The 24,544-nt window shown below is 40.7% G+C and overlaps 1 protein-coding gene across 2 annotated transcripts in view; it reads right to left on the bottom strand.

Annotated features, from left to right (window-relative positions):
- The window catches only part of RAB8B (RAB8B, member RAS oncogene family), a 57,691-nt gene that overhangs the window by 21,473 nt on the left and 11,674 nt on the right, over positions 1-24,544 (bottom strand). Inside the window, exon 2 of one of the 2 annotated variants that reach the window (XM_081831236.1) lies at positions 9,631-9,714. The exons of the other annotated variant lie outside the window; for it this stretch is intronic. Within the exon in view, the coding sequence (XP_081687362.1) occupies positions 9,631-9,714 (84 nt within the window). The remainder of the gene's footprint in view (positions 1-9,630; positions 9,715-24,544) is intronic. 2 annotated transcript variants of the gene reach the window in all.

The raw sequence follows: 24,544 nt of genomic DNA, 5'->3' as shown, positions 1-24,544 counted from the left end.
TGCTGTGATCTGGATGCATTTTTGCCCTGTGGGTCCTGTAGCTTTAGAACACCCAAGAGCTCTCTCTTCTAACTTAGAACGGTCTTGGGTTACTTGGGGAAGTAAGCTGACCCAGGAAAATCGGGAGGTAGAGAAATAGCAGGGACCTTCACTTGACATGTTCCATACCAGGTTCCCACTCAAGTGCTTTTATAAAAAGCCCACTTTGACTCCAGCCAAGAGATCCGTGAAAAAAAAAAAAAAAAAGTCAAATTTCTGGGACATTTAGCCTTTCAATGAATGATAGCAATACAAGATTCTAATGCTGGGTTTACTCATGGTGCCATACATCAATAGCAAAAAACCAGAGTATCTATCCCCTCTGACCCACTTTAAAAAGCAGAAGTCCAGCACTGCACTTTCACAATTAAAAGGGGAAAAATGTACTTTGTTTCAAAGTTTAGAAACATCTGTGATCCCAAGCTATCAGAATATGGGTTAGTGGTTGGTCTATTTACATTTCAGAGATATTCCAGAAATAGAAAAAAGTGTCCCAAATATTGAATCCACTTTAAAGAAATGCTACCTTCACTTCCTTACTTTAGATTTTTATTAATGATGAAGATGCAGTGTAGATGGATACTGCTGTTTTACAACTTTGACAACCTCATTTTGCTTAGGCTTTTTTTGTGGACTTTTAAACATGGAGATTAATGAGATTTTAGAGTAGCTGACTTTAGGACAATTAGCTAAGATCTCTAATTAGAAAAACAGATTCCTGAAATGGGAAACAATAAGAGTCACAGATTGAAGCTTTAAAATATTTTTTTTCCAAAAAAAGGACTTGGAGAAAATGTATAAAAGTAGATAGAAATAAAGTTAAGAATGTTACTTAGATTGGGGCCCCAGGGTAGCTCAGTCGGTTAAACGTGTGACTCTTGATTTCAGCTCAAGTCATGATCTCAGGGTCCTGAGATTGAGCCCAGCTTCCATCTCCGTGCTGGGGGTGGAGCCTGCTTAAGATTCTCTCTCCCTCACCTGCTACCCCTCCCCCTCTTCCAAAAAAACCAAAAAAACCCCACCAAAGAATGTTACTTAGATTGAAAGAGAGGAGTTCAAGGCATTGTTCTTTTGTAAATACATATTCTGTAAGTTCATAAAAGCATGTTCACCAGGTACCAATTTTGCTGCATACAATCAGAACCATTTAACTTTTTGTTTTGTTTATATTCAAATTTACAATCTGGTTTCCTTTTTGAAAATCAGAAAGTCTAAAGTTTAGCAGAAAAAACACTAAAAGTAAGTTTAGAAGTCACTGAACAACAGTTTGAAATGATCACGCTGGTCTGCGGGAAGCCTGCTTCTCCCTCTGCCTGCAGCTCCCCCTGCTTGTGCTCTCTCTCTCTGACAAATAAATAAATAAAATCTAAAAAATAAATAAATAAAAGTTTCTACTTGTTACCTAATTAAACTCAACTCTTGGCATTCTTGGCATAGGACAGCTGTACCCATACAAGCGAATCATACCAACAAAAGATAAACTCATAAACTAATTCTAGAAATAAGGAAGAATTTACTTCTTTGAGCCATAAATGTATGTGTGACAGATAGAAAAACAGTGCAGATTAGAACAGTTTTAAGTAAGGTCTATATTTGAGTGTCTCAAAGGGCTTTATAGATTAAATTATAAAGATCTATTTAACTCTTAAAATGTCTTTGGGAAATAAAAGGGCAAAATAACAAATCATTATGTACCAAATGATAACTGCTAAAATAAGCTGTGTTGAATGACAAACAAAAGGTTCTCAATGCTAGAACTACAAAAATGTCAAGAGGAAAAAAACACACCAAAAATAGCAAATAAGGTGCAATAACACAGCTACAACTCAGATAAAAGTATTCGGAAACACCTAGGAAGGATTGAGAATTTTAAATCTGATTAAGGGGCCAGCAGAGATTATCCAGCATTCAGTTCACCATTTGAGAATGGCCAAATGAATGCATGACAAGTCTCTTTTGCGAATCTTGCATTTTCAAAAGGAAATGTGTTTAAAGTGTTACTCAGTCTGGAAGTAGCAATGTGCTTGAAGTTGTTAAAATGTGGATTTTTAGAGGTTTTCAATAAACAGATGTTTTACATTCAAAAAATCTCTTTTCATAAAAAGCCTAATGTATGAATTAAACTTTCCTGGAGAATAAAAGTTCGGAATGTCTCTGAGATTTCCATTCCTTTCCCCATTATTAATTCATGACCATCTCAAGAAGCAAACTGCTCCCAAATGCAACCAGCTGCATCGCCTCTGCTCCAGCCACTGTTTCTGAGAAAGTGTACCTTTGTAGCAGCAACCCCCTCCAGTGTGAGTCATTATCACTTTCCTAAACCTGGAATTTCCTTGTTGGTCTCTGGCAACTCAGGCTTAGGTCTGTTTCATTTAAGGGTGAAGGAATACTGTGGTTATTCAGAAAATGAAAATAGAAAAGCAAATCCCTGATTCAACACACTGTTGCTGTGGGAAAACCATACCGCCAAATCACTGGAATTATCACTGGAAAAAATTACAACTACATTCCAATGATGTTGCACTAAAAAGGCAGTAAAACTGATCCTTTAGATCTTTCCAAGTATTGACCATGTATATCATCTTTTCCATTCATTTGGAGGCAAATGAAAGCTAAAAAGAAAAAAATACGTATAATATAACTAAGTAACATTACGTGGTGCAACTAACTAAAAACAAATGATGTATTTTTTTCGCTTTGTGAATTAAGTTCTTAAAAGAGGAAAAACAAAAAAGATTTTATCAGTGTTTAATATATCAGTTAGCAACTAGGGCTGAAACAAACTTTAGCTATAGTTTTATTATTTTTCAGGAAAATTTCCAAATCACTTATCTAAGAAAGATTTCAGCTTATATTGGTACAAAACACAAAATTTAGTAATTTTCCTCACCAAGTTAATACAAACCAACTTTTTTTTTAATTGGGGAAGCAAGGGATAGCGTCTATACCAAATCACGGCAGGCTGAAGAGAAAATCATCAAAAGTCGTAATCTCTTTCCTGCAACACCTACCTCACCCCTTCCCACCTTCTTCTCCCACTGATTTTTCTCTAGATAAAAGGAAAGTGATCAGAGATTATAAAATAAACAAACATAACTGCAAACTCGCAGTGCTCTGAATCTAGTTAGCAAAAAAGCCTTTTCTTGATCAAAACCGACATCAATGCCATGAAAGTATAGTAAAATTAAGCAGCATTTACAGCGCACTGTAGCCAGTGTGACAGATGGGTAATTATAATAAGCTATTGCTAATGAGTAAGGTTAAAACAAACAGATGGAGTACATGCAAGTAAAAGGATGACACAAAGATCAATAAAAATGGCATGAACAGAATATAGTTTTTCCCAATCAAAAATGAAAAACTTCTACAAATGATTATATCATCCTGATTTGTAAACACACTCCCTCACAATACAAAAGTTTAAAGTTACAGCACTATAACCTTACATGCATAAGAAGTAAACACTTCCATGGGCCCATTATGCTAACATATATATATATATATATATATATATATATACACACACACACACACACACACACACACATATATATGGTCATCCACTTCTATGTACTTAAGGCATTTTACTTACTTTATTTTTTTTTAAGATTTTATTTATTTATTTGAGAGAGAGAATGAAAGAGAGCATGAGAGGGAGGAGGGTCAGAGGGAGAAGCAGACTCTCTGCTGAGCAGGGAGCCTATGCGGGACTCGATCCCGGGACTCCAGGATCATGACCTGAGCCGAAGGCAGGCAGTCGCTTATTAACCAACTGAGCCACCCAGGCGCCCGGCATTTTACTTACTTTAGATAGTGATAAAGGATTCTGCCACCTATTACTTATTTGGCTTGGCTTTTATTTTTTTTATTTTTATTTTTTATTTTTTTAAAGATTATTTATTTGAGAGAGTGAGAATGAGAGAGAGAGAGTACATGATGGGGGGAGGGTCAGAGGGAGAAGCAGGCTCCTCGCTGAGCGGGGAGCCCGATGCGGGACTCGATCCAGGGACTCCAGGATCATGACCTGAGCCGAAGGCAGTCGCTTAACCAACTGAGCCACCCAGACGCCCCCTTGGCTTGGCTTTTAAAAGAATACAATGATACCAACACCCAATACAAACTGGGTTGGTAAATCTAAGATCTCTTATTTACGTTTCAGAGCTACAGGATGCAGTCTGGACTAACGAAGGACTAGAATACATCACATTTTCTTTTGTTTCCCTTTTCCCCCAGCTAATTGCCACTTTAACCTTCAAATACAAAGAATGAGGGGCACCTGGGTGGCTCAGTTGGTTAAGCGTCTGACTCTTGGTTTCAGCTCAGGTCAGGATCTCACAGTTGTGGAATCGAACGCCAAATCGGGGTCTAGGCTCGGCAGAGTCTGCTTCAGATTCTCTCTCTCTCTTCCTCTCCCTCCTGCTCACACTCACTCTCTCTCTCTCTCTCTCAAATAAATAAATAAATAATCTTTTAAAAAATACAAAGAATGAATGATAACTCTGTCAAAGCATAAAATGAGTGGTTTATCAAAATATACTACCCTCAGACTTCCCATTTGATCATTATGCTCCCTATTTCCAAATGCCAGTGTTTGGGGTTAGGAGGAAAGAAAATCTAAACAATATTGACATGAGACTATTTCTACAAAGCTGTCCTGATAATCTGAATGGCTCAGAGAATCATCCAGTACCACATAAAATAATTTTTCTAAAATTGACAAAAAACATTTCAAATTACATTTTATCAGCTTGTTTTTATTAAACTGACTTCAAAGAGGAACACCCCATTCAAGGCTCTCCACCCTCATCCCCAATAACTAAAGAAGAGGACCCAGGCATCAGAGCAAGAAAACTAACTGCACAGTTCCCACTCACTAGCCCTCAATCTTGAATAAAAGAATTATTCACTTTATGTTTCCCTTTACCCGCTTCTTTCAAAATAAGACTGCTCTTTTCCAATCCCGAGGAACGCATTAAGGATCACTGAATGTTAGCCCCTATCTTTCTCAGGCAAGTTTTTCAAAGTTACAAATACAAAATACGTTTTTTTAACAGGTCATAAGCAGGAGGTTGCCCCAAATGACAGGCCTGTAAGTAAGATACAGAAGACTCTTTGGAAGTCTCCAGTCTAATCTTGAGTCCTGGAGGGCAATGACTCTTATTTCCCATCACAGAATATCTAGAGAGTGTAATATCTTTTTTTTTTTTTTAAGTAGGCTCCCCACCCAGCACGGAGCCCAACGTGGGGCTCAAACTCACGACTGTGAGATCAAAACCTGAGCTGAGATCAAGAGTCGGCCGGAGTGCTCAATCCACTGAGCCACCCAGGCGCCCCTGAGTGATGTCTTCTGTTAGACTGGTACAGATACACTTCCTTGAAAATAAAACACAGCTCCCAGATTTCCACCCTTTACTTCCCAGTGCTAGAGTAGCCACTGAAGACTCTGAGTCTTTTTCACCATGAAGGAATATTTTTAAAGTATATATAGATATATATTAAAATTACTAAATTGTTACTAAAATTATTACTAAATTGTTACTAAAATTATTACTAAATTGTTACTAAAATTATTACTAAAATTGCTATATTTTAATATATTAAAAGTAATCCTTGGTCATTATCAAGATTATAAAGAAACTTGGAAAGCACTTATGTTATAATATTATAAAAGGAACAAAATATAAATGAACTAGGTCCATAACATTCAGTAATTTTGAAAAAAAAAAAAATTCCACATGCTATAGTTGGAAGTAGTACTCACTACAACTATACTTCAAATTCTAGATTAAAGAAGTAAAATGAGTATGATGCCATTTCTCTGGGGGGAAAAAAGTATAAAAAAAGCACACCAAATGACTAATTCACATACTCCATCTGAAAGAGTCTTAACTGAAGACTGCAACCATTATCTACCAAGTAGACTGGACAAATCTGTCCCTCTTTCCCTAATTCCTTCAGTTCCAGTTTATTTGCTGTCACCTGCAAAAGAATGTATGGGATGACAAAGAAGGGAATAAGGAAACGTGAGCTTGCTTTCACGTGATGTGTCTTTGTGGCATCTGCAGAAACAAAGCCAAGAGGAAAGACAACATCTGAAGATTTCATTTTTCCATGCTACCCCTGTCCCTAATTAACACAGATAATTCTGAGTTTGCCATATTATAATTTATTAATCATATTCAATTAATCTAATCAGCTGTAAAACAGGAGAGGGCAACAGGGCAAGCTTTAATAAAATGAGTTCATTGGACTTTAAAAAGCTGCTCAGCTGAGGCTCATGGCGAATTCCCCCCCCCACACACAAGGGCAAAAGTGGCCTTGCTGAGTAATCTGCTTTGTATATTTTTAACTCATCTTTCTACTCATAAGGCCCCATATTACAATGTGGTTTAGAAAAAAGAAACAGCAGGTCTATACAGATTTTAAAGTAAATTCAGGGATACAGAGGGTAGAGAATTCCGGCCTTTGGGCATGTGGTGGGTAGACTGAACCAGAGTGTTGCCATATATAAAGAGTTGAAAAAAGCTAAACAAAACACACTTGACCACTGAGGTGAAAATTTTATGTCTGCAATTGAAAAGATGGTATTTGACGACATGAAATTCATCTCCCCAATGTTTGGTTGTACCGGAGGCACCATAACTGTAACCCTCAAGTTATTGCTATGAAAAGCAAAAACAGAACTCTCCACTCACATGATCACTTTACAAACACACTGTCATTTCAAGGATGGTCTCAGGCAAGCCTGGGGCAGGATTTCCACATCTGGTGGTCACAATTGTTAGAGTTCCCAGTTTGGGCAGTGTTGCCATTAGGTCAGGAAATGCGTACGACAAAGGACTTAAGAAACATGATACACAATGACTGTGTATTTCCAACCCCAAATGGTCTGTCAGCAGAATGAGGAGTGTGAAGGAAAATGTCACTGGCCATTTTGGGAAAAGAAGAGATCACAACCACTGGACTGCGATTCTTTGCATGAATTTCTGAAAGTAACAGAAGAAAGCAAAAAAACCTGTACATTCAGAAAAACTGATACTTAATCAGTTTTTTTTTAAATATTTACTTCAGATAAGCCTCTGTGGGCCTCAAGGCTGAAGTCCACGTTTGGAAATTACGATACTGAGGGCAGAGAAATGTCCGATTTGGCCCTTTTTCAACTGTGCAACCAATTCCTCAGCCCATCATGAGTATAGTCTATTACTCAAATTACAAAACAGAAAACTGATTGGCTACACAAAGGATCCACTACGGAGTGTTGAACTACATATGACACATACAGTGAGGTTTAAGCTTAGTCAAATGCAAATCAAGCCAACTAATGAAAGGGCAAATTCCAATATGTGATTTGATAAGAAGTCTTGAGCCTGACAGGAGCCTGGCTCTACACTAGGCACCGAGGAACACAGAGATGAAGTTACGGGCCTGGAAGAGTTCCTAGGCTATGACTGGTCACTACACTCTCTTACTGGGAAAATCCTATGCCTCACTTCTGTCTTTTGTGAAAGAAAATATTCTAAGATCTGCTCTTCGGGAGCAGGAACTGATGACAGATGATGAACCAACAGCTAACATGATTTCCTAAGACAGGGAACTGCCTGCTTTAATTCTGTCATTCCCATAAGCAACCGTATAATTATCTCCCCAAAGGCTGAAAATAAGCAAGTGGCATTTGCCTATCACAAAGGACAAACACGGTAATAGCAATTTTTTACTGTTGTTTGGAAACCAATTTGACTTAAGGTTTAAGACAGTTTTTAAAAAAAGGGAGGGGGCACCTGGATGGCTCAGTCAGAAGAGTATGCGACTCTTGATCTTGGGGGCGTGAATTTGAGCCCCGCGCTGGGTGTAGAGATCACTTAAACAAACAAACAAACAAACGTTAAAAGAAAAAAAAAGGGTACTCACTATACCATCACGACATGGTCATATAGATACTATCGTCTTGATCAAGTTTGAAATTTTCTCTGAACTCTAAGAACTTTAATGACTAGCTGAAAATCAAAATGAGCACACATAATATTCACAAGGAATGGTAATATTAAAAACTCTGTCAGTTTTAACTTATATTGGCAAAGGCTAGGGGGCTCAGTAAACCTCTGCAGCTCAGCTGTAATCTTGAGTTCCTGACTCAGGAACTGATAAGCACGCTGAAATTATATTAAAGAGCTACCATTTACTATGAACTTACTATGTGCCAAGTATAACTCTAGGAAATAACTATCATTACCCTCCATTTCACCAAGAAAGAAGCTGAGGCTCAAAGAGGTGAAGTAACTTGTCTAAGATGACAAGCTAGTGAGTGTCAGGGCTAGGTCTGCCTAGCTCCCTTCATTGGGCCATCCACTATGCTAAGGATGAGAATTCTGTGACTCAAGTGCTGTGAACAGGGAGATCACCTGCCAGAGCCCCTCCCCACCACGTGCTACTAACTCAGATTACAAAGGATTTGGGAGGAGCCAACAGTTTCCAACAGAGCACTGAAAGCTGAACCTAGTTCCAGGTCATCTCTGTATCAGGAAAGAAGAATAGGTAAACTCTGAGGGGACCTGAATATTAGGTATTTATTCTTTGAGTCCTTTGAACGTGCTTAGTATAGCGACTGCACTAAGAATTCTTATTCTGGATTAATCTGAAATAGATCTGATCATCCCAGCATCTTTCAAACTGGAAAAGACTCCATCACTGCAAGTCTGTTTTGAATCACAGTGAATCTTTTCCCCAAGGCAAGGCCCCAAATAAGGGGAGTTCAGGAGAAAAGACAAGAGGCAATTGTCTGCTCTTATGACTGAAATCCATCTCATGTTAGTCCATAAGACAGAGACTGTGACACTTATGCTGCCCTAGGGAACACGTTCTTGGTTCTGTAGGAAAGCTAGGAAGAAGCAAAAAAGTTTGGGACGCCTGGGATATTATCAGTGGTCAAATGTACTTCCTGGTCACTTGGAGGATAACTTTTAAATGCACATTAATGTCTTCCAACATGAGATGAACGCTTTACATAACTTGTCTCTATCTAATTGCGGTTGCATCTTCCAATTCTGAGCTTATAATGAGAAAGAAACTATGTTGGAAATAACTACAAGTGTTCATAAAAATTTTAAAGAGGACCAGCTGGTGACGGTTCTGTGACATCACTGAAGCTCCAAGCCCAGTGCTCTCTTCACTACATCACACTGCTTCATCAGGAGACATTTAGTTAGATAATGAAATGGGTTATTTTATACCGATTTCTGAGGCTGCACCACAGGAAAAAAAAACACCATAAAAGACAAAAGAAAACCTTCTTTTTTGGAGCAGTGTATCCATTAGAGTCCCATCAGGAAAAAGAAAGCACTTCAAGTAGTTACTACAGAAGGAATTGAATGCAGGGAATTGATTACACAAGCCATGAAGTTGCTGAGCACCAGAGGAAATGGTAAAGGGTTTAGCAACAGTAGGAAGCCGCTACCACCGCTAAGCTAGAAACACAAAAGGAGGAGATGGTGTTGCCCAATAATGGGGTGGGCCTGTCCAGTGAAAACTGGAGCCCCAGAGAAACAGCCTATGCTGAAGAAGCTACCTGATGCACAAAGGTAAAAGGAGAAATACCTTGGTGTCTCCTTGTATCCTCCCCTCCCGTCTCCTGCCGGTGTCTCTGCCTGAACCCAGTCTGAAGCCAGCTAACCCAGGAGCCTGGGCAGGAAAAGAGGGAGGAATATAGCTGAGGGAAAACTAACCAAGGATACAGTTAACACTTAGCTGCAAGAATGAAATGTGTGTTACTATTACAAGCCAGAGATTCGGGGGCTGAGTAACAGCAAAAGCTGAATGATATTCAAACATGATTCTCCATTAACATGAAATAATCTCAGTAATTATTTTCAATAATTGCTTTGAAGAAAACATTTCCACCATTAATTTGTGGGCCTGGGGCAGAGGGCAAGCACCCATACAAATCTCCGACCATGCCCTGGTGCTCAAGGAGAAGCACTTGGGGAACCCGTCTAGGAATGCAGCAGGACCCCCGGCCGGAGATGGAAGCAGCCCTGGCTATTACAATCTTGTAGACAATCAACTGGGCAGTTTGGGACAGGATGACCTGGTGAACTCTGAGTGTCATATGCTGGCAAGTCAGGAGCCAGGCCTGTTCCAGAAAGGAAGTCTGTTACTGAGTCAGCAAAGTTGCCAAGCCCCAAGCCCAAGCAGTCCCAATATAGCTCAAGGCTGGCCATGGACATGGTGACTCCAAGCTTTTTGCTTATAATACTTCCATCCTAGTACTGGCTTCTAGCACAGTACTTATAGGACAGCCTCATAGCTATTTATAATCCCTCCCTTCTCCCAAAGTAGACTGTAAGCACCCGTAGGATGTGGGGTACCTTTTCAGCTTATGAAATGCTACAATTATCCCTCCACCTTAAAATACAGGTCCCCACCCAACATACCCAGCCTTACTTTTCACAATTCCTCAGAACACAACCTCAAGAAATGCCTCCTTCATGCTCCACTCTGATATTCGCTGCCTCTAAGCATTTGTCTGGATTCCCCCACAGTCTGGAATATTCTCCATCCTTCCATTGGAATGTTGACAACAGCTCAAGACTCAGTAACTCTACTTCCTCTGTCCTCCAGCTATCCTAGCTGGCCCTGCTCACTCTCCACCCCAAGTTCCTAGAGAATTTACAATAAGTATCATTAGAGATGGCATTTAACTATTATTTTTATTTCATATGACAAGTTTTGCCTTGCCAATTAGATTTAGGCAGACAACCTATTTAGGCAGAGCACAGTGATATAGTGAGGGAAGATGTTTACAGGGATGAATAAGAGGTAAGTCCTTTTGAGGCAGGAGCCTCATCTTTCACTTCCAGCAATTCTTTAGGAACCTCCTTCTTGTTTGCTAAGCACACCACAGGTACTCAAAAAACTCAAAAAATACTCTTTGACATTGATTAATGACTTCTGAATACAATCAGGTTCACATATCTCCAAACTAATCCTACTGGAATGCCATCTTAATGACTGACAAATTAAGTTAGGTATTTGGATAATTTTAGGTGATACAAAGACACACACACACACACACACACACACAAACACTAAAATATTTAAATTATTGAGAAAAGAACAAATGACAAAATATACCAGTATTAAGCACATATAAAATAGATGTCTTTCCATTTTAGGATGGGAAAAAAGACAACAATGCAGTCTCTTCTAGAGATATGGGATTCAATGAAAAGTTCTGTTATCACTGTCTCAATTCTAATCCTTAAAGTAACATGTTAATTTAGATAGGCTTAGGAGTGGAGTTGATTCTGTAGTAACTACTTGAAGTGCTTTCTTTTTCCTGATGGGACTCTAATGGATACACTGCTCCAAAAAAGAAGGTTTTCTTTTGTCTTTTATGGTGTTTTTTTTTCCTGTGGTGCAGCCTCAGAAATCGGTATAAAATAACCCATTTCATTATCTAACTAAATGTCTCCTGATGAAGCAGTGTGATGTAGTGAAGAGAGCACTGGGCTTGGAGCTTCAGTGGAGTAAATAAAAACCAATTCTGTAATTATATCAGGAGGAACAAAGATGTAAGTGCTACCACCAGGGGGAAGAAAGAACTGGGTATTTCATATTGGTTAGAGAGTTTTACTTTCTCCCCCAAACCACAATTTTCTTAAAAACTCTGGCAACAATCACAAAAGCATATGTTGCAGATGTCTCTGCTGTATTAAAACTTCTGCCATCGCTCCAACAGCCAGAATGGCTTCCAGGGTCCACTTAGAGAAGAGAAAGCAGGAAACCAAAAAAGGAGACAATAGGCTCATTACCTAAAAGACCCTAGCAAAAACAGAGCAAGTCAAACCAGCAGCCAAAGCCCTCCATCAATAAAAGGCTTGACAGTTAAAAGGCCCAGTTTTCTTTCATGGGAAAAAAGGGTTTTATCCGATTAAACAGGCCTCCAGATAATTGCTTTTTCAAAAAAATTTTTTTTGTTTTTTAACTCTTCAGTGACAAATGCAACCATAGCAGTGGCTTCCTCGCCTTTTTTTTTTTTTTTTTTTGAGAGAGAGAGTTGGGGGGTGTGGGGCTCAAGGGAGAGGAGAAGGAGAGAAACTCAAGCCCACCCCATGCTGAGCCTGGAGCCGATGTGGCGCTTGATCTCACAACCCTGAGCTCACCACCGGAGCTGAAATCCAGAGTTGGACGCCTTAACCGACTGCACCACCCAGCGCCCTGGATTTCTAGCTTTTTTGACCCACAGTTAAGAAATAGTTTTTACATCACAGCACATTACTCATATATACATACGTGTGCATGTTTATGTTTATACATGTTATATAACTGAAACAAAAGTTTCACAAAATAGCAGCTGACTTTTATCCTTTGTTACTTTTATACACCCGATGGACTCCTGTATTTTCTTTTCTATTCTCTTATGTTCTGGTCTATTCTCTTCCCTTCCATTTAAAAAAAGTTGGTCTGGACACACTAAACTGACTTCATGACCCAATAATAGGTTGCAACCCATACTGAAAAGCGTTGGCCTAAAGATCATTCTCGAAGTCAACCAAAGGTCACATGCTCTTTCTTTCTCTCTTTTTAAAAAATCCATTGCTGATAAGGAGAGGCCACTCTAGCTTCACTTTTTAATGACAGAGAGAGAAAAAAACAACTTCAGGGCCCACTAAGCACTAAAATAGTTGTTAAATTTAAGAAGCCATTAAAAAGAGTGTATGTGTGTTGTTGTTGTTGTTCTTTCTGTTTTGTGGTTAAAGAAACATAGAAAGGAGCTGGGAGCTAAGCTGTAAAGGAGAAAAAGGAGAATTCTAATAATGGAAATACTGCCTGGGCCCTAAGCCCAATTTTTCGAGCATAACATTGCCAGAGGTTTTGCTTCCTCCATCACCTGAGATGCTTTGACCCACTGGCCTAAGGCCAAGAAGCAAAAGAGAGAAAAGGCCCAACACAAAAAGGCAGAAGAGTTCAACCCCCGTTTGGTAACTGACCTCATTCTAAATGAATGGAATGGGACTGTACCTTTTAAACGAGAAAATGATTGCCTACAAAATCAAGGACTCCCATTTAAATCAGTCCGCAATGGCTACAGCACAAATTGTACCAAAGAACAAAATGTAGTCAAGCAAAATGAGCTTTAGATTAGCTAAGACTGTATAATGGAATCAAACAATACCCCTCAAGAATCCTCACCCCCTCAATAGATAGTGATGACAGCTATAATGAGATAGGCCAACACTAATAAAAATAGCTATCACTTCTCAAGAGCCCACTCAGTGCCAGGAACTGTGCTAGGCATACTTACTATATTTTATCACTACTCGCATAACGTGCCTCCAAGGGGGCTAATATGCCCATTTTACACAAGAGGAAACTGAGGTCTGGGTGGAGGAAGGCGAATGTCCAAATCAAGGCATGGAGGAGGGAATGTGTACGCAAGAGGAAGGGCCCTGGAACTGAATTATGCAGACATCAGTCTTTAACTTCCAGATTCCCCGGACCCAGCTGCTGGTTTGGGGCAAACATGGTATTTGGTCATAAAGAGCAACAATAGGTATCTGCCCTGTTTGGAATGGGGAAGCTGTAGAGAATGTAGACACCTGACTTTGTGATAATGAGACACAAGTTATGAGGATAGAAGAGCTTTAGATACCCTGTTCAATTTGAAAGAACTTAATTATTAAGCAAGAAAAATACACAAAAATACTATCTGTATTTCATAGAAAATATTTTTTCTTTAGAAAAGACAAAACAAAAAACAAAACAACCCACCACTACATGCAGTTAAGTTAGGAGGGAAAAACCAGAAATGTGAACTCTCAAAAGCAGAAACTCGCATCACAAGGGTTACACAAGAAAAGAGAAATGAACTGCTGAACTGAAAATTGGAGGGGAGATCCCGCCCTGGCCATATCCATTGTCAGATGCACAAGCTTTGGAAAGAGAAACTGAGCACACCCATTTCTAAGGAATTCAACACCACTGCAGAATTCCTTTTTCAAACTGAAATTAAGCTCTTGGATAGTTACATCAGACAGACCTTTCACCTCCCAGGCTGTAATACTGTGAAAAGAATGACCAGTTTGAATTTTTAAGCACTGCAAATTTCTACATTTGACAAAGTTGGTGCAGAAAAGGAAGCCACTTCTTATTTTGTTCTTAAGAGCAGATGTGACATAGAGATAAGAATAAGTGGAAAATACAGAAAGTTACTTGGAAGACAAAATTTACTCATTTTAAGTTTTAACATTCACAAACAAAAGCAGTTGAGAAGCACTCATGTAAGAATTGCCCTTAGCCAGAGGAAGATTGTTTTACTTTTTCATGGTTTTTTTTTTTTTTAGGGTCCATATTACAATTTAAATTTACAACTTAAGCTTTTATCATTATTTTTAAAATGAACGCTCTATCATCTAAAGTCATAAATGCACAGCCTACTGAATTTAAAAGAGGCACACATTACAGTTTTAAGCATAAATTGAGTGACTACATGAACCAGAAATTCTTTAGGCAGTACAGGGGATTTTCTGGGCATTTGGCACTATTTGGAGGACGATGATTTACTAAACACCAATCCACCGACCTAAGTCATATTACGATTGCTCCCCTAGCCTAACCTCTGCCTCCCTTCCCACATGCCACCTCCCTACATAGCCACTTGTTTTGGCTAGTGAAGTAGTACCTACATTTATGCTCATCAGATTTTATTTGAAGAAAGAAGTCAGAAAGCAATTATCTAGTATAACTTCGTTACAATTGCAGGTACCAGCTAGGAAGCAGAAAAATGAAAATTATTTTAATTTGTGCCTTAAAGGTTAAATGATCCCTAGTTTTGAACAGATATTAGTTAGAACCTAGAGAGTTGCCTTGTGATTTCAAAGGGGAGAAAGGGAAGAAAAAGGAGGAAGGGAGGCAGGAAGGGTGGGGAGGGAGGGATGGAGGAGAGAAAGAAGGCTTAGATACTAAAACATGCTTTAGGTTTCTGCCAGAGTCTTACAAAAACCTAACACAAACCTCATAGTTAACTACTGACAGTGGCATGTGCTTTTAATTATATTCTGAAAATGTGCAAGCAAGCAAGGCAAAATTATATCATGGTTCTCATTTACATTTATCATTCCCTCTCTACGGGAATATATAATCACATACAGACATCTGTGGATGATTATATGTGAAGATAAGCCTTTCAAGATCAAGTTTAAGAGTTCTAGTGTCTTTCTTCCTATTCATATACCAATCGGGAGGCAATTCACTAGAGCTGTTTTAGTGAATAGGGAAACGTGAGGAAGTCCAGAGGCTATCTCCCCACCATGTAGGAAAATTCTGTAATAATTTCCCTGATCCCCAACCCCCTCCTTCCCACAGTAAAGCTCAGAGATGACTTTTCTTTGCCCTATTTATAAGAATCACTGTACTTTACAACACTTTTCTTTGTAAGGATTCCCTATTTTTTTTCTTGAGTCAAAAGTAATGCCAAATCATCACCACAATATCTTGACTCTTCTGAGGCTCAATCAGAATTTCCCCTCCCCTAGTTGAAAGTGACATTTTCTAATATAAAAAAAAATTTCCAAGCAAAACGGGGTTAGACTAGAATAAATATGAGTCACAAACATGAACTGAAACAGAAAAGGTGCTGGTGAAATCCCTCCCTTAACAACTTTATCTCACAACCCGGAGGTTTAAAAATGACAAACATGGTGACCTATCCAACAGCAACCTGGGTATCAAGTTTTTGTTGCTGTTTGGGTTTTGTTTTTTGTTTTTTGTTTTTTTGCTGTGAACTACTTCTGCATGCTCCGCTTGTTACACACCAAGGATGCTTTTATACCAACTCAGTCAGGACCACAATGCATTCTGCTGGGAAGACAGGACTCCTAGTGATGCTGAACAATTAAGTAGGGGCATTTCACCTTCATATAGGATATAAATGAGGGATATGGTCAGTCAATATGAGGCAATACGAAGGAAAATGTGCTTGGCAAAAAATCCACCAAAACCATAGCTGGATTTAATTAGAGGTTAATTTTGAACTCTACCACACTCACTTTTATTTTTAAACAAGATATTTAGGAGCGCCTAAGGGATGCAGTCGGTTGAGCATCCAACTCTTGGTTTCAGCTCAGGTCATGATCTCGGGGTCATGGGATTGAGCCCCGCCTCAGCCTCCACGCTCAGTGGAGAGTCTACTTGAGTTTCTCTCTCCCTCTACCCCTCCCTGTGTGCTCTCTCTCTCTCAAATAAATAATCTTTAAAAAAAAAAAAAGATATATTTAAAGGAAGTATTTGCCGGGGCTCCTGGGTGGCTCAGTCGGTTAAGCGACTGCCTTCAGCTCAGGTCATGATCCCAGGGTCTTGGGATCGAGCCCCGCATCAGGCTCCCTGCTCGGCGGGAAGCCTGCTTCTCCCTCTCCCAGTCCCCCTGCTTGTGTTCCCTTTCTCGCTGTCTCTCTCTCTCTCTGTCAATTAAATAAATTAAATAAAATTAATTAATTAAACAAAATCTTTAAAAATAAATAAATAAATAAAGGAAGTATTTGCCAAACACAGTACCAAGAAGTTTTATAAAGAAAACTTCAAATTAAGGCTCTCCCTAAGGTCTTACATGTTCTTTTCTGTTCAAATGGCCAACATGGTTAAGATACAACAGGGTGAAATAAGCCTGTCAATCAGAGATACGGTGAATGTATACAGGCTTGGAACAGAGCAGTTATAATATTCCAGTAAGTGAGACAATAATCTCCCAACCTCCCAACACGTAAAGGGGCAAGAGCTTCGCTGTAGTGTCAGCGACACCTATTCCTGAATTTCCCCACAATCTCAGCAATCTCTATACTTCTGATGTACAAAGGACATTGTATTATTTGTCCCCCTGTCAAAAAAGAAAAGGTGGGCTGGAGAAGCCAAAAGAGATTTTAAAGCAAAACACTTCAGCCAATGGAAGCAGAGTTGATCACTCACTTCTCCTTGGGCTTTTGCAGATAAGACACAAATCTCCAACAAGCCACAGAATCCTCCCCCAGCCCCTATTCCTGCTTTGATCCTTTGACACTGCAAGGGCTCCAGTGGGTCACCGCGCAGTAGTATCTTTTGGCAAAAGAACTTTCCTTGGGTTGAGTTAAGGCCTGGCCCTTCGGAGTTAATTAGAACCATACCACATAGTACTGTTAGTGTGCTGCTAGAAAATGCCTGTGGTATGATGTTAAGCTTTCATTCTCCCCAAGAGACAATTCAATTTCTCATCTTTTATTTACATACCAGTCGCTCATAATAGAAAACCAGCCTACAGTTTAAAAAAAGAAGGCCAAGAACTGGCCCACTGGTCAGTGCCCACAGCTGCGGCTGCCACCCTCCCCCAGCCTTTCTTCAGTAGAAAAGGCCAGCAGTGGCACACTCTTCCTTCCCTGCCAAGGTCTTCTATGTCAAAAACCTGCCATTTTCTCCAAGTCCAAAATGATCTCAGTGCCTCAGTGGGAAATGGGGAGACACGGTTCCACCACAGCAGGTCAAGAACCCAAAGGGAGAAGGTGTGTTGCCCTGAAGGTTGCCTCAAACACACACTAGGAGGCCTGGCTGCCGTACCACCGATTTCTCACCCAGGTGTGCTTTTGCATAATTCAAACTCAGTAACCACAGATTTGGGGTGAGGGGAGTAGAAGTAGACAAAGTGGGAAGAAAGAACCTAACTCACTTTCAAAAAATTGTCTTAAAAGAAAAATGAAAGCGACAGGCTTGTATATGGCTCAGAGACAGCTTACTCACAGACGTAGAGAAAGCCTCGTTATCTAGATCAGGCCAATGTTCTCGGGGTGCTGACAACTCTAGAGAAGGCCAGAGGCAAAGAAATTGTGGCCTATCGCCTGCGGGAAAGAAAATTTTCAGGACCCCCTCTGTCAAAATGAAATCAAAATCAACGTTCCAACGAAGATTTCACAGGTTTCACAGAAGATGTCAAATGTGTAATTTCTCAATTTAACCACCGCAACCACAGCAGACCTTAATCCAGTGCTTGAGATAGCTAGAGCTCCAGTCTAAGATGATTCTGTCTTTAAAAGATAAATGGGCAGGGGCGCCTGGGTGTCTCAGTCAGTTGAGCATCCGACTCTTGATCTCAGCTCAGGTCTTGATCTCAGGGTCGTGGGTTTAAGCCCCGGGTTGGTAAAGATAAATGGGCAGTTATTCTCAACATGTTTTAGTAAGCAACTATAATTTTGATTTCAGAATCATCCAAAAAAATTCTGAACTAAAACTTTTAAAAGACCCTTTCCCTCAAAGATGTGAGCTTTACCTAATCCCTTCATCACTATCATCCTAAGACCTCAGTCTCGTGACAATTTTTTTGAGCACCAATTATGTGCCAACTACAATGTCTAGCAATGCAAACAACACAGAGGAAAAACAAACTTCTGTCCTAAAGAAAGTTATCACTTTCTTTAGGCGTGGGGAGATGGGGATGCAGAGAAGGAAGCCAGTTCTACTTGAACACAGGAAGAACATGGGAGATGTCATGCAAAAGTCCAAAGTACTACAGGGTACAGAGTACCTCTGAGGAAAGAGAAAGTATCTTCCAAAGGGAGGAGGGTGGGGACAAGGCTCTGACATGGTGTCACATGAAAGGAACATCCTGAGGAGCATCAGGAAGGAAAGGTAGGATGTCAACAGGCAGATACGAAGTGTGTTCATGAAACAACCCATTCAGGGTAGAGCAGTGATTCCTAGACTTTTTTTTTTTTTTTGATTCCTAGACTTTTTAACTTTGTGAATTGGTAAAATTTCAAGTAAAGAAAAAATGATGGTGGTGGTAGGTGGAATGGAAGAAGTTGAAAGAAGGAATATACTAAGCTAGGAACTGTTATCCCATAAAATTTGCTTGGGGAGAAAACTGAGCTAGAAATAGCCTTTTCTCCCTCAGAGAAACAAAATAGCAAGAATTTCATTGCAATTTATTTTGCAAATGATAGTGAGACAAATAATGACCATCTATTATCACCAGCATTTTACAAGTAAAAGAGCATTTGAATTCCAAAAATAAAGGAAGCGCATCATCTCGGGAACTTAAAAATGGCGTTCCTTCTCACAAAAGGGCAGCTAGGAACCTTACACTGGTCAGGTGAAAGCTTGGCCACAGCCTTCTGGGTACACCAGTTTAGGAGGCCCTGGGTTTGAGTGTAGGACCCCTGTAAGAAACAGAAGTAAATACAAGCTGACGCCTCACTGTGGGGAGTATGGAAGGATAGACTGAGAAAGATGTATTCAACTAGGCAAAGTGAAAAATAAGACTTTTAAGAGAAGGGGCAAGGGATTAGTGTGATTAATATCTAGAGCTATGCTCTATGATGAATTTGATCAAAGTGTACAGGGTAGAATGGGGGCGCAGGGGTATAGCCAAGCGAGGCCGCAAGTGTCCAGGCTGCCTGGGGGACACTGCAAAGTCCAGGTGAGAAGTGTGGAGCGCCCATATGAGGTGGGTAGAAGAAAGAATGGGAAGGAGTTGGCAAAAACTTATATGCAGAATTTGAATAAAAGGAAAGAACCAAAGATGACTTCCGGGTTTTGAGCCTAGATAAATGAAAACAAAACAAAACAAAGCTGATGGTAGTGTTAATAGATATAGGAAAATTCATGAAAGTGTACGCGGTAAGAGGAGGAAATGAATTCATTTTGGGGTAGGACATGCAGGGCAGGAGGTTGGGAAAGGCTGGGGGTATAACGAGATAGGAAGTTGGGGAGTCCTACGTGGAAGGCTTGGAAGGGGGCAAGCCTACCTCGTTCAACACTTGGGGATTTTTTTTAACTCTTTCTACATGCCAAGCACTGTGCTAGGTGCTAGGGATAGACAAAGAACAGAGCTGGTACCTGCACTCACAGAGAGTCAATCTGGCAGGGAGACAGACCTTCATGCAGTAATCACACAGACGAGCGTGATTACAAATTGTATTAAAGTGCCTAATTTCCAAAAGAGAAAAAAGGAAAAAATCGAGAACAGACGCTTGGACAACGACTTCAACTAAAAGGCGAAATGAGGCTACCAGTGGAAACAGAAGGCACAGTTAGAAGAGTAGGAAGCAAATTGGAGTAGACAATTCCTGGAAGCTGGTAGAAGAATGAGTTTCAAGGAGCAAGTAATAAACAGTGCCAAATGCTGCTGAGAGGCCAAAGGGGGCAAGCATGGAGAAAGGGCCACCGGCCTGTTCAATGAGGAGGACAGGGTGACCTGGACGCAGTGTGAAGCCAGTGGAGCAGGATTTCAAGGGGTTAATGCCTGAGGACAGAGAGAGAAGTGCAGGTGACAAGACTTCTCTTTTAAGGAGTCAAACAACAAAGGAAAGGGCAGGGACAGATGGGTGACTTGAGGAAGTCATGCATTTATGGGGTCTCCTTATTAGAACGGGGACGATTTCAACAGAGGAAGAGAAAGAAAAAAAACCAGAGGACGTAAGAGAGAAGGCAACAACGGCAGAGGCCGGTCACAAGAGAGAGGGAAGGTATTACAAGAAATCAACCAACAGGTCAGCACCGCCTCCTTGGAGAAAGGCGAAAGGAAGCGAGGGAAGGCGACAGTACCTAGAAATTAGAGATGGCAAGAAAGAAGGTCGAGGAAGCTCCTGTTAGGGGGTGGTGGGGTCTTTCCTGCAAACTACGGGAAGAGATGTGAGTAAGCCAAGGACAGCTGGGACTTGAGGAGATGGCATCCGCCATCAGCTGGACATTCACTCAGCAAACATTCCCTGGGGACCTTCCATGTGCCAGAGAGTGTGCATACATGCCTGAGCATAAATGAAGTGATTAGCAGGCATGTGTTCTTCGGGTAAAAGAGAAACAGGTTGATTCTCTCGCTCTTGCATCTGGAAAAAGACTATCAGCAGTAACATGTGATAATTACACATCCTTTGAAGCTGATGTATGTGCTAATGGATGAGATGTCAGTACTGCAGGAGCCCAAGATCCATTCCTCAGAAGGAAATGGATGGTGTCAGTTGACTTATTCCACAAACAAATACTGTGTGCCTGAGTATCAGATTAAACAAGCTCTCAAGAGGCAAGTCATGGTTCCTGTCCTCCAGAAGGTCACAATCAGAAGTGATGATCTGAATGCTTCTGCTCTTTCCACCATTTTGGCACATTTCATTGCTTGGAGCATTAGCTGAACCCACCATCACACTCTTTATGCTTTATTAGAAGGTAAGACTCTGGCCATCTGAAGATAGTTAACAAGATATGCTTCTGGATGCAACGTAACTTTACGGAACGGACTGGACCAGAGAGCTCCATAGCATGGTTTTTCAGTGCCATTAAGCCTCAAGATGAACTTTCTTTGCTTTTCTTTTTTTTTTTTAAGGATTTTCTTTTTAAGTAATCTCTATACCCAATGAGGGGCTCGAACTTACAACCCCGAGATCAAGAGTCACATGAGCTCCAATGACAGAGCCAGCCAGGCGCCCCCAAAATGAACTTTCTTAAAACCACTGCAGCTTTTAAAATTACAAATCACGTGCACATAACCCTGCATATGTTCTTTCAACTAGAGTCACAAGAAAATCTATGCTGCTTACCTTGGCCCTCGAGGCCCTTCATGACGTGGTCCCCGCTACCTCTTGACCAAGCCTTATATGTATATTTTTAATGTTTAAAAACACTTTTAAGCTAGCGAAGAGCATCCCACCTCACCTTCCCAGTCCAAAGCAAGTAGTGTAAAAAACCAAACCCAATTTCAGCTTTATGCCTACCATGTCCATGCAATCATTCGTTAAATACTAAATATCACAAGGGGGGCAAATCATGCTTCACACTCATACTGACACATTTATTCCCCTAATTCTCTTGATGAGACAGTTCAATGATTAAAAAGAAATTAACAGCATGTATCGATATTATAAAAACGTGATTAATGACTTTTTTGAGATTAAAGCATCATCATCTTGATTATTTGGTAAAGAAAAGGCTATCAACTAACTTTCAAGTTGGGTAATTTACTCCATTAAAATCAGCTACGGTGTTTTAAGATTTAATGTATTGTTCAAATTCATGTATGCAAACAAACTCATTAAAATTTGGGAGACTTCACTCAGAAACTCTCTGCACTTAAAATTCAGGGCCCTAACAGAGGACAGTGAGCTGGGATATTTAAATTGAAACATTTGTCCCACCTAGACAGGGTACTGTGCACTGTTTTTTGTTTTTGTTTTTGTTCTCACCCAAAGGAAGAATTCAAGATGCCCTGGGAATCGGCAGTAGCCAGGAGGCTGCAGAGAATTTACTCCTTACGTTACACTGACATGCTGCCCCTGAGGTCAAGGGCTGCTCTTAGACACCTTCTTAAAGCCAGCCAAGGCCAGGGACAATCCCCTTCACGCCGAGAAGGAGGTTAAAGACAGATATTTCTTTCTTTCTTTTTTTTAAGATTATTTATTTATTTATCTGAGAGAGAGAATGAGAGAGAGAGAGAGCGTGCGCATGAGAGGGGGGAGGGTCAGAGGGAGAAGCAGACTCCCTGCTGAGCAGGGAGCCCGATGCGGGACTCGATCCCGGGACTCCAGGATCATGACCTGAGCCAAAGGCAGTCGCTTAACCAACTGAGCCACCCAGGCGCCCAAAGACAAATATTTCTAATTCTGGCTTTGTAAAATGCATGTGGGCCACAACTTTCAGAATGAATTTTCTAGAAAACTGAAGGACACCCCAGTAAGTAAAGCAAAATGTTCCCACTCATAATTTTTATGGAACTCACTCTAACAAGCGCTTCTTAAATTACCTGGAAAAAACAAAACCCCTCACCAATTACTGAGCCTGGCTGCATGCTGGCCCCTGGGCTAAACGCTTTAGTACAGCTCCATCATTAAAACACCTCACGGCAATCCTCTGCACAAGAGGAAAATTGATACCAAGGAGGTCAACTTGGTGATATCACCCAGCTGGTCAGGACACCTGGCACCACACTGCCTCCTTGAAGATAACTCACCTTTTTTTTTTTTTATTAATATTTCTGAGTCACTGCTGGTGTAGAAAGGCACAGGGTTATAAAAGCAGACTCTGGAAGGAGACTGCGTGGATTCAGATCTGGGTTGGTTTCAGTCAGTACTTACCAGCTGTGTACCCTTGAGAAGTTGTTCAACCACTGTGTGACCCCATTACCTCTTTTGGAAAATGGGAATAATAAAAGAATGCACCTAAGAGGTTGTTTTGAGAATGACATGGATCAATCCATGAAAAATGTTAAGCCATGTAAAATGCCCAGAACTGTACCTAGTATATAGTACATACTCAATAAATGTTACCTCTTATTAAAAGCAAGTGCTCTAACAAGGAAGCCCCGAGGGATTGCCAAGGTCCTCCCTCACAGCTGTCTGGACCTACCCTCAGTGAACTGGGCCTGAGTTCACTCACACACATGCCTTTTGTGTGTGTGTCCCATGTGCCGAAGATAATATACACAAGATGATGCATTTCATTCTCAAAATAAAATGAAACCAAAATCCTGAAAGGGAGTTACTATCCTTCCTTCATCAATAAAGAAAATGCTTAAATCATTTGCCCAAGGCTCTCAAACAGGACCTTAACCTTGAGTTTGTCTCAGCAGTCCAAGTTCTTTTATCTACACCATGTTATTTTGTGTTCCTAAGTCTACTTTTCCATTTTGTCAGTGAATCCTTTAGTTATCACTCAGGATCAGAGTTTTGGAAGGGTCTTTAGAGTGTACTGCACACAACACTCCCTTTTTGCTTCTGAAGAAATGGAAGCCCAAGGAAGTTACTACTAAGCTGCCAAAAGTCCTATAACAAGTGTCCCTGCTGCAGTGGCATGCTGCCACTTTTTCCTCTTGGATGCTGTTGGCCTGCCTCTCGGAGGCCCTCAGCTCTGCTCCTAATCTTCTAGGAGCTCGGAGAAACAGATGACCACTGTAAAAATCCAGAATGCAATGAGAGAGAGACCCAGGGGCTCCCCTAGCAGGCAACTTCATGAGTTTTAGCAGATGGGACTTTTTTTTTTTTTAATATTTTATTTATTTGACAGAGAGAGACACAGCGAGAGAGGGAACACAAGCAGGGGGAGTGGGAGAGGGAGAAGCAGGCTTCCCGCTGAGCAGGGAGCCCGATGCGGGGCTCGATCCCAGGACCCTGGGATCATGACCTGAGCCGAAGGCAGACGCTTAACGACTGAGCCACCCAGGCGCCCCAGGACTTTTTTTTTTAAATCAAGTTTAGCTCCCCGGGCCTTTCTGCTTTTTGGCTCACCGGGCATTCTGGAAACTCAGGGTTAGCAAACCAATCAGGTGTTAATCTAGTCCACAATGTCCCTGCGATTCTGAGGAAAACTGCCAACCAGGGCTTTACAAACAAAACCCAGAGTAGGGCCGATTTCACCCCGGAAAAACAAAGGACAGGACAGGCTAGCACAAAGTTTAAACTTAATTTGTCAAAGGAAAGAAGCTGACAATTAAAGCAGCTACGCCTAGCACGTTATAGTCTAAGGCCAACAACACACAAGCAGAACAACCAACGGCCCCATGCGG

The sequence above is a fragment of the Leptonychotes weddellii genome, chromosome 9 (genome assembly GCF_054177405.1).
Source record: "Leptonychotes weddellii isolate Sample4059 chromosome 9, ASM5417740v2, whole genome shotgun sequence".
NCBI classification, from domain to species: domain Eukaryota; kingdom Metazoa; phylum Chordata; class Mammalia; order Carnivora; family Phocidae; genus Leptonychotes; species Leptonychotes weddellii.
This window is presented reverse-complemented; position numbering and strand designations above follow the sequence as displayed.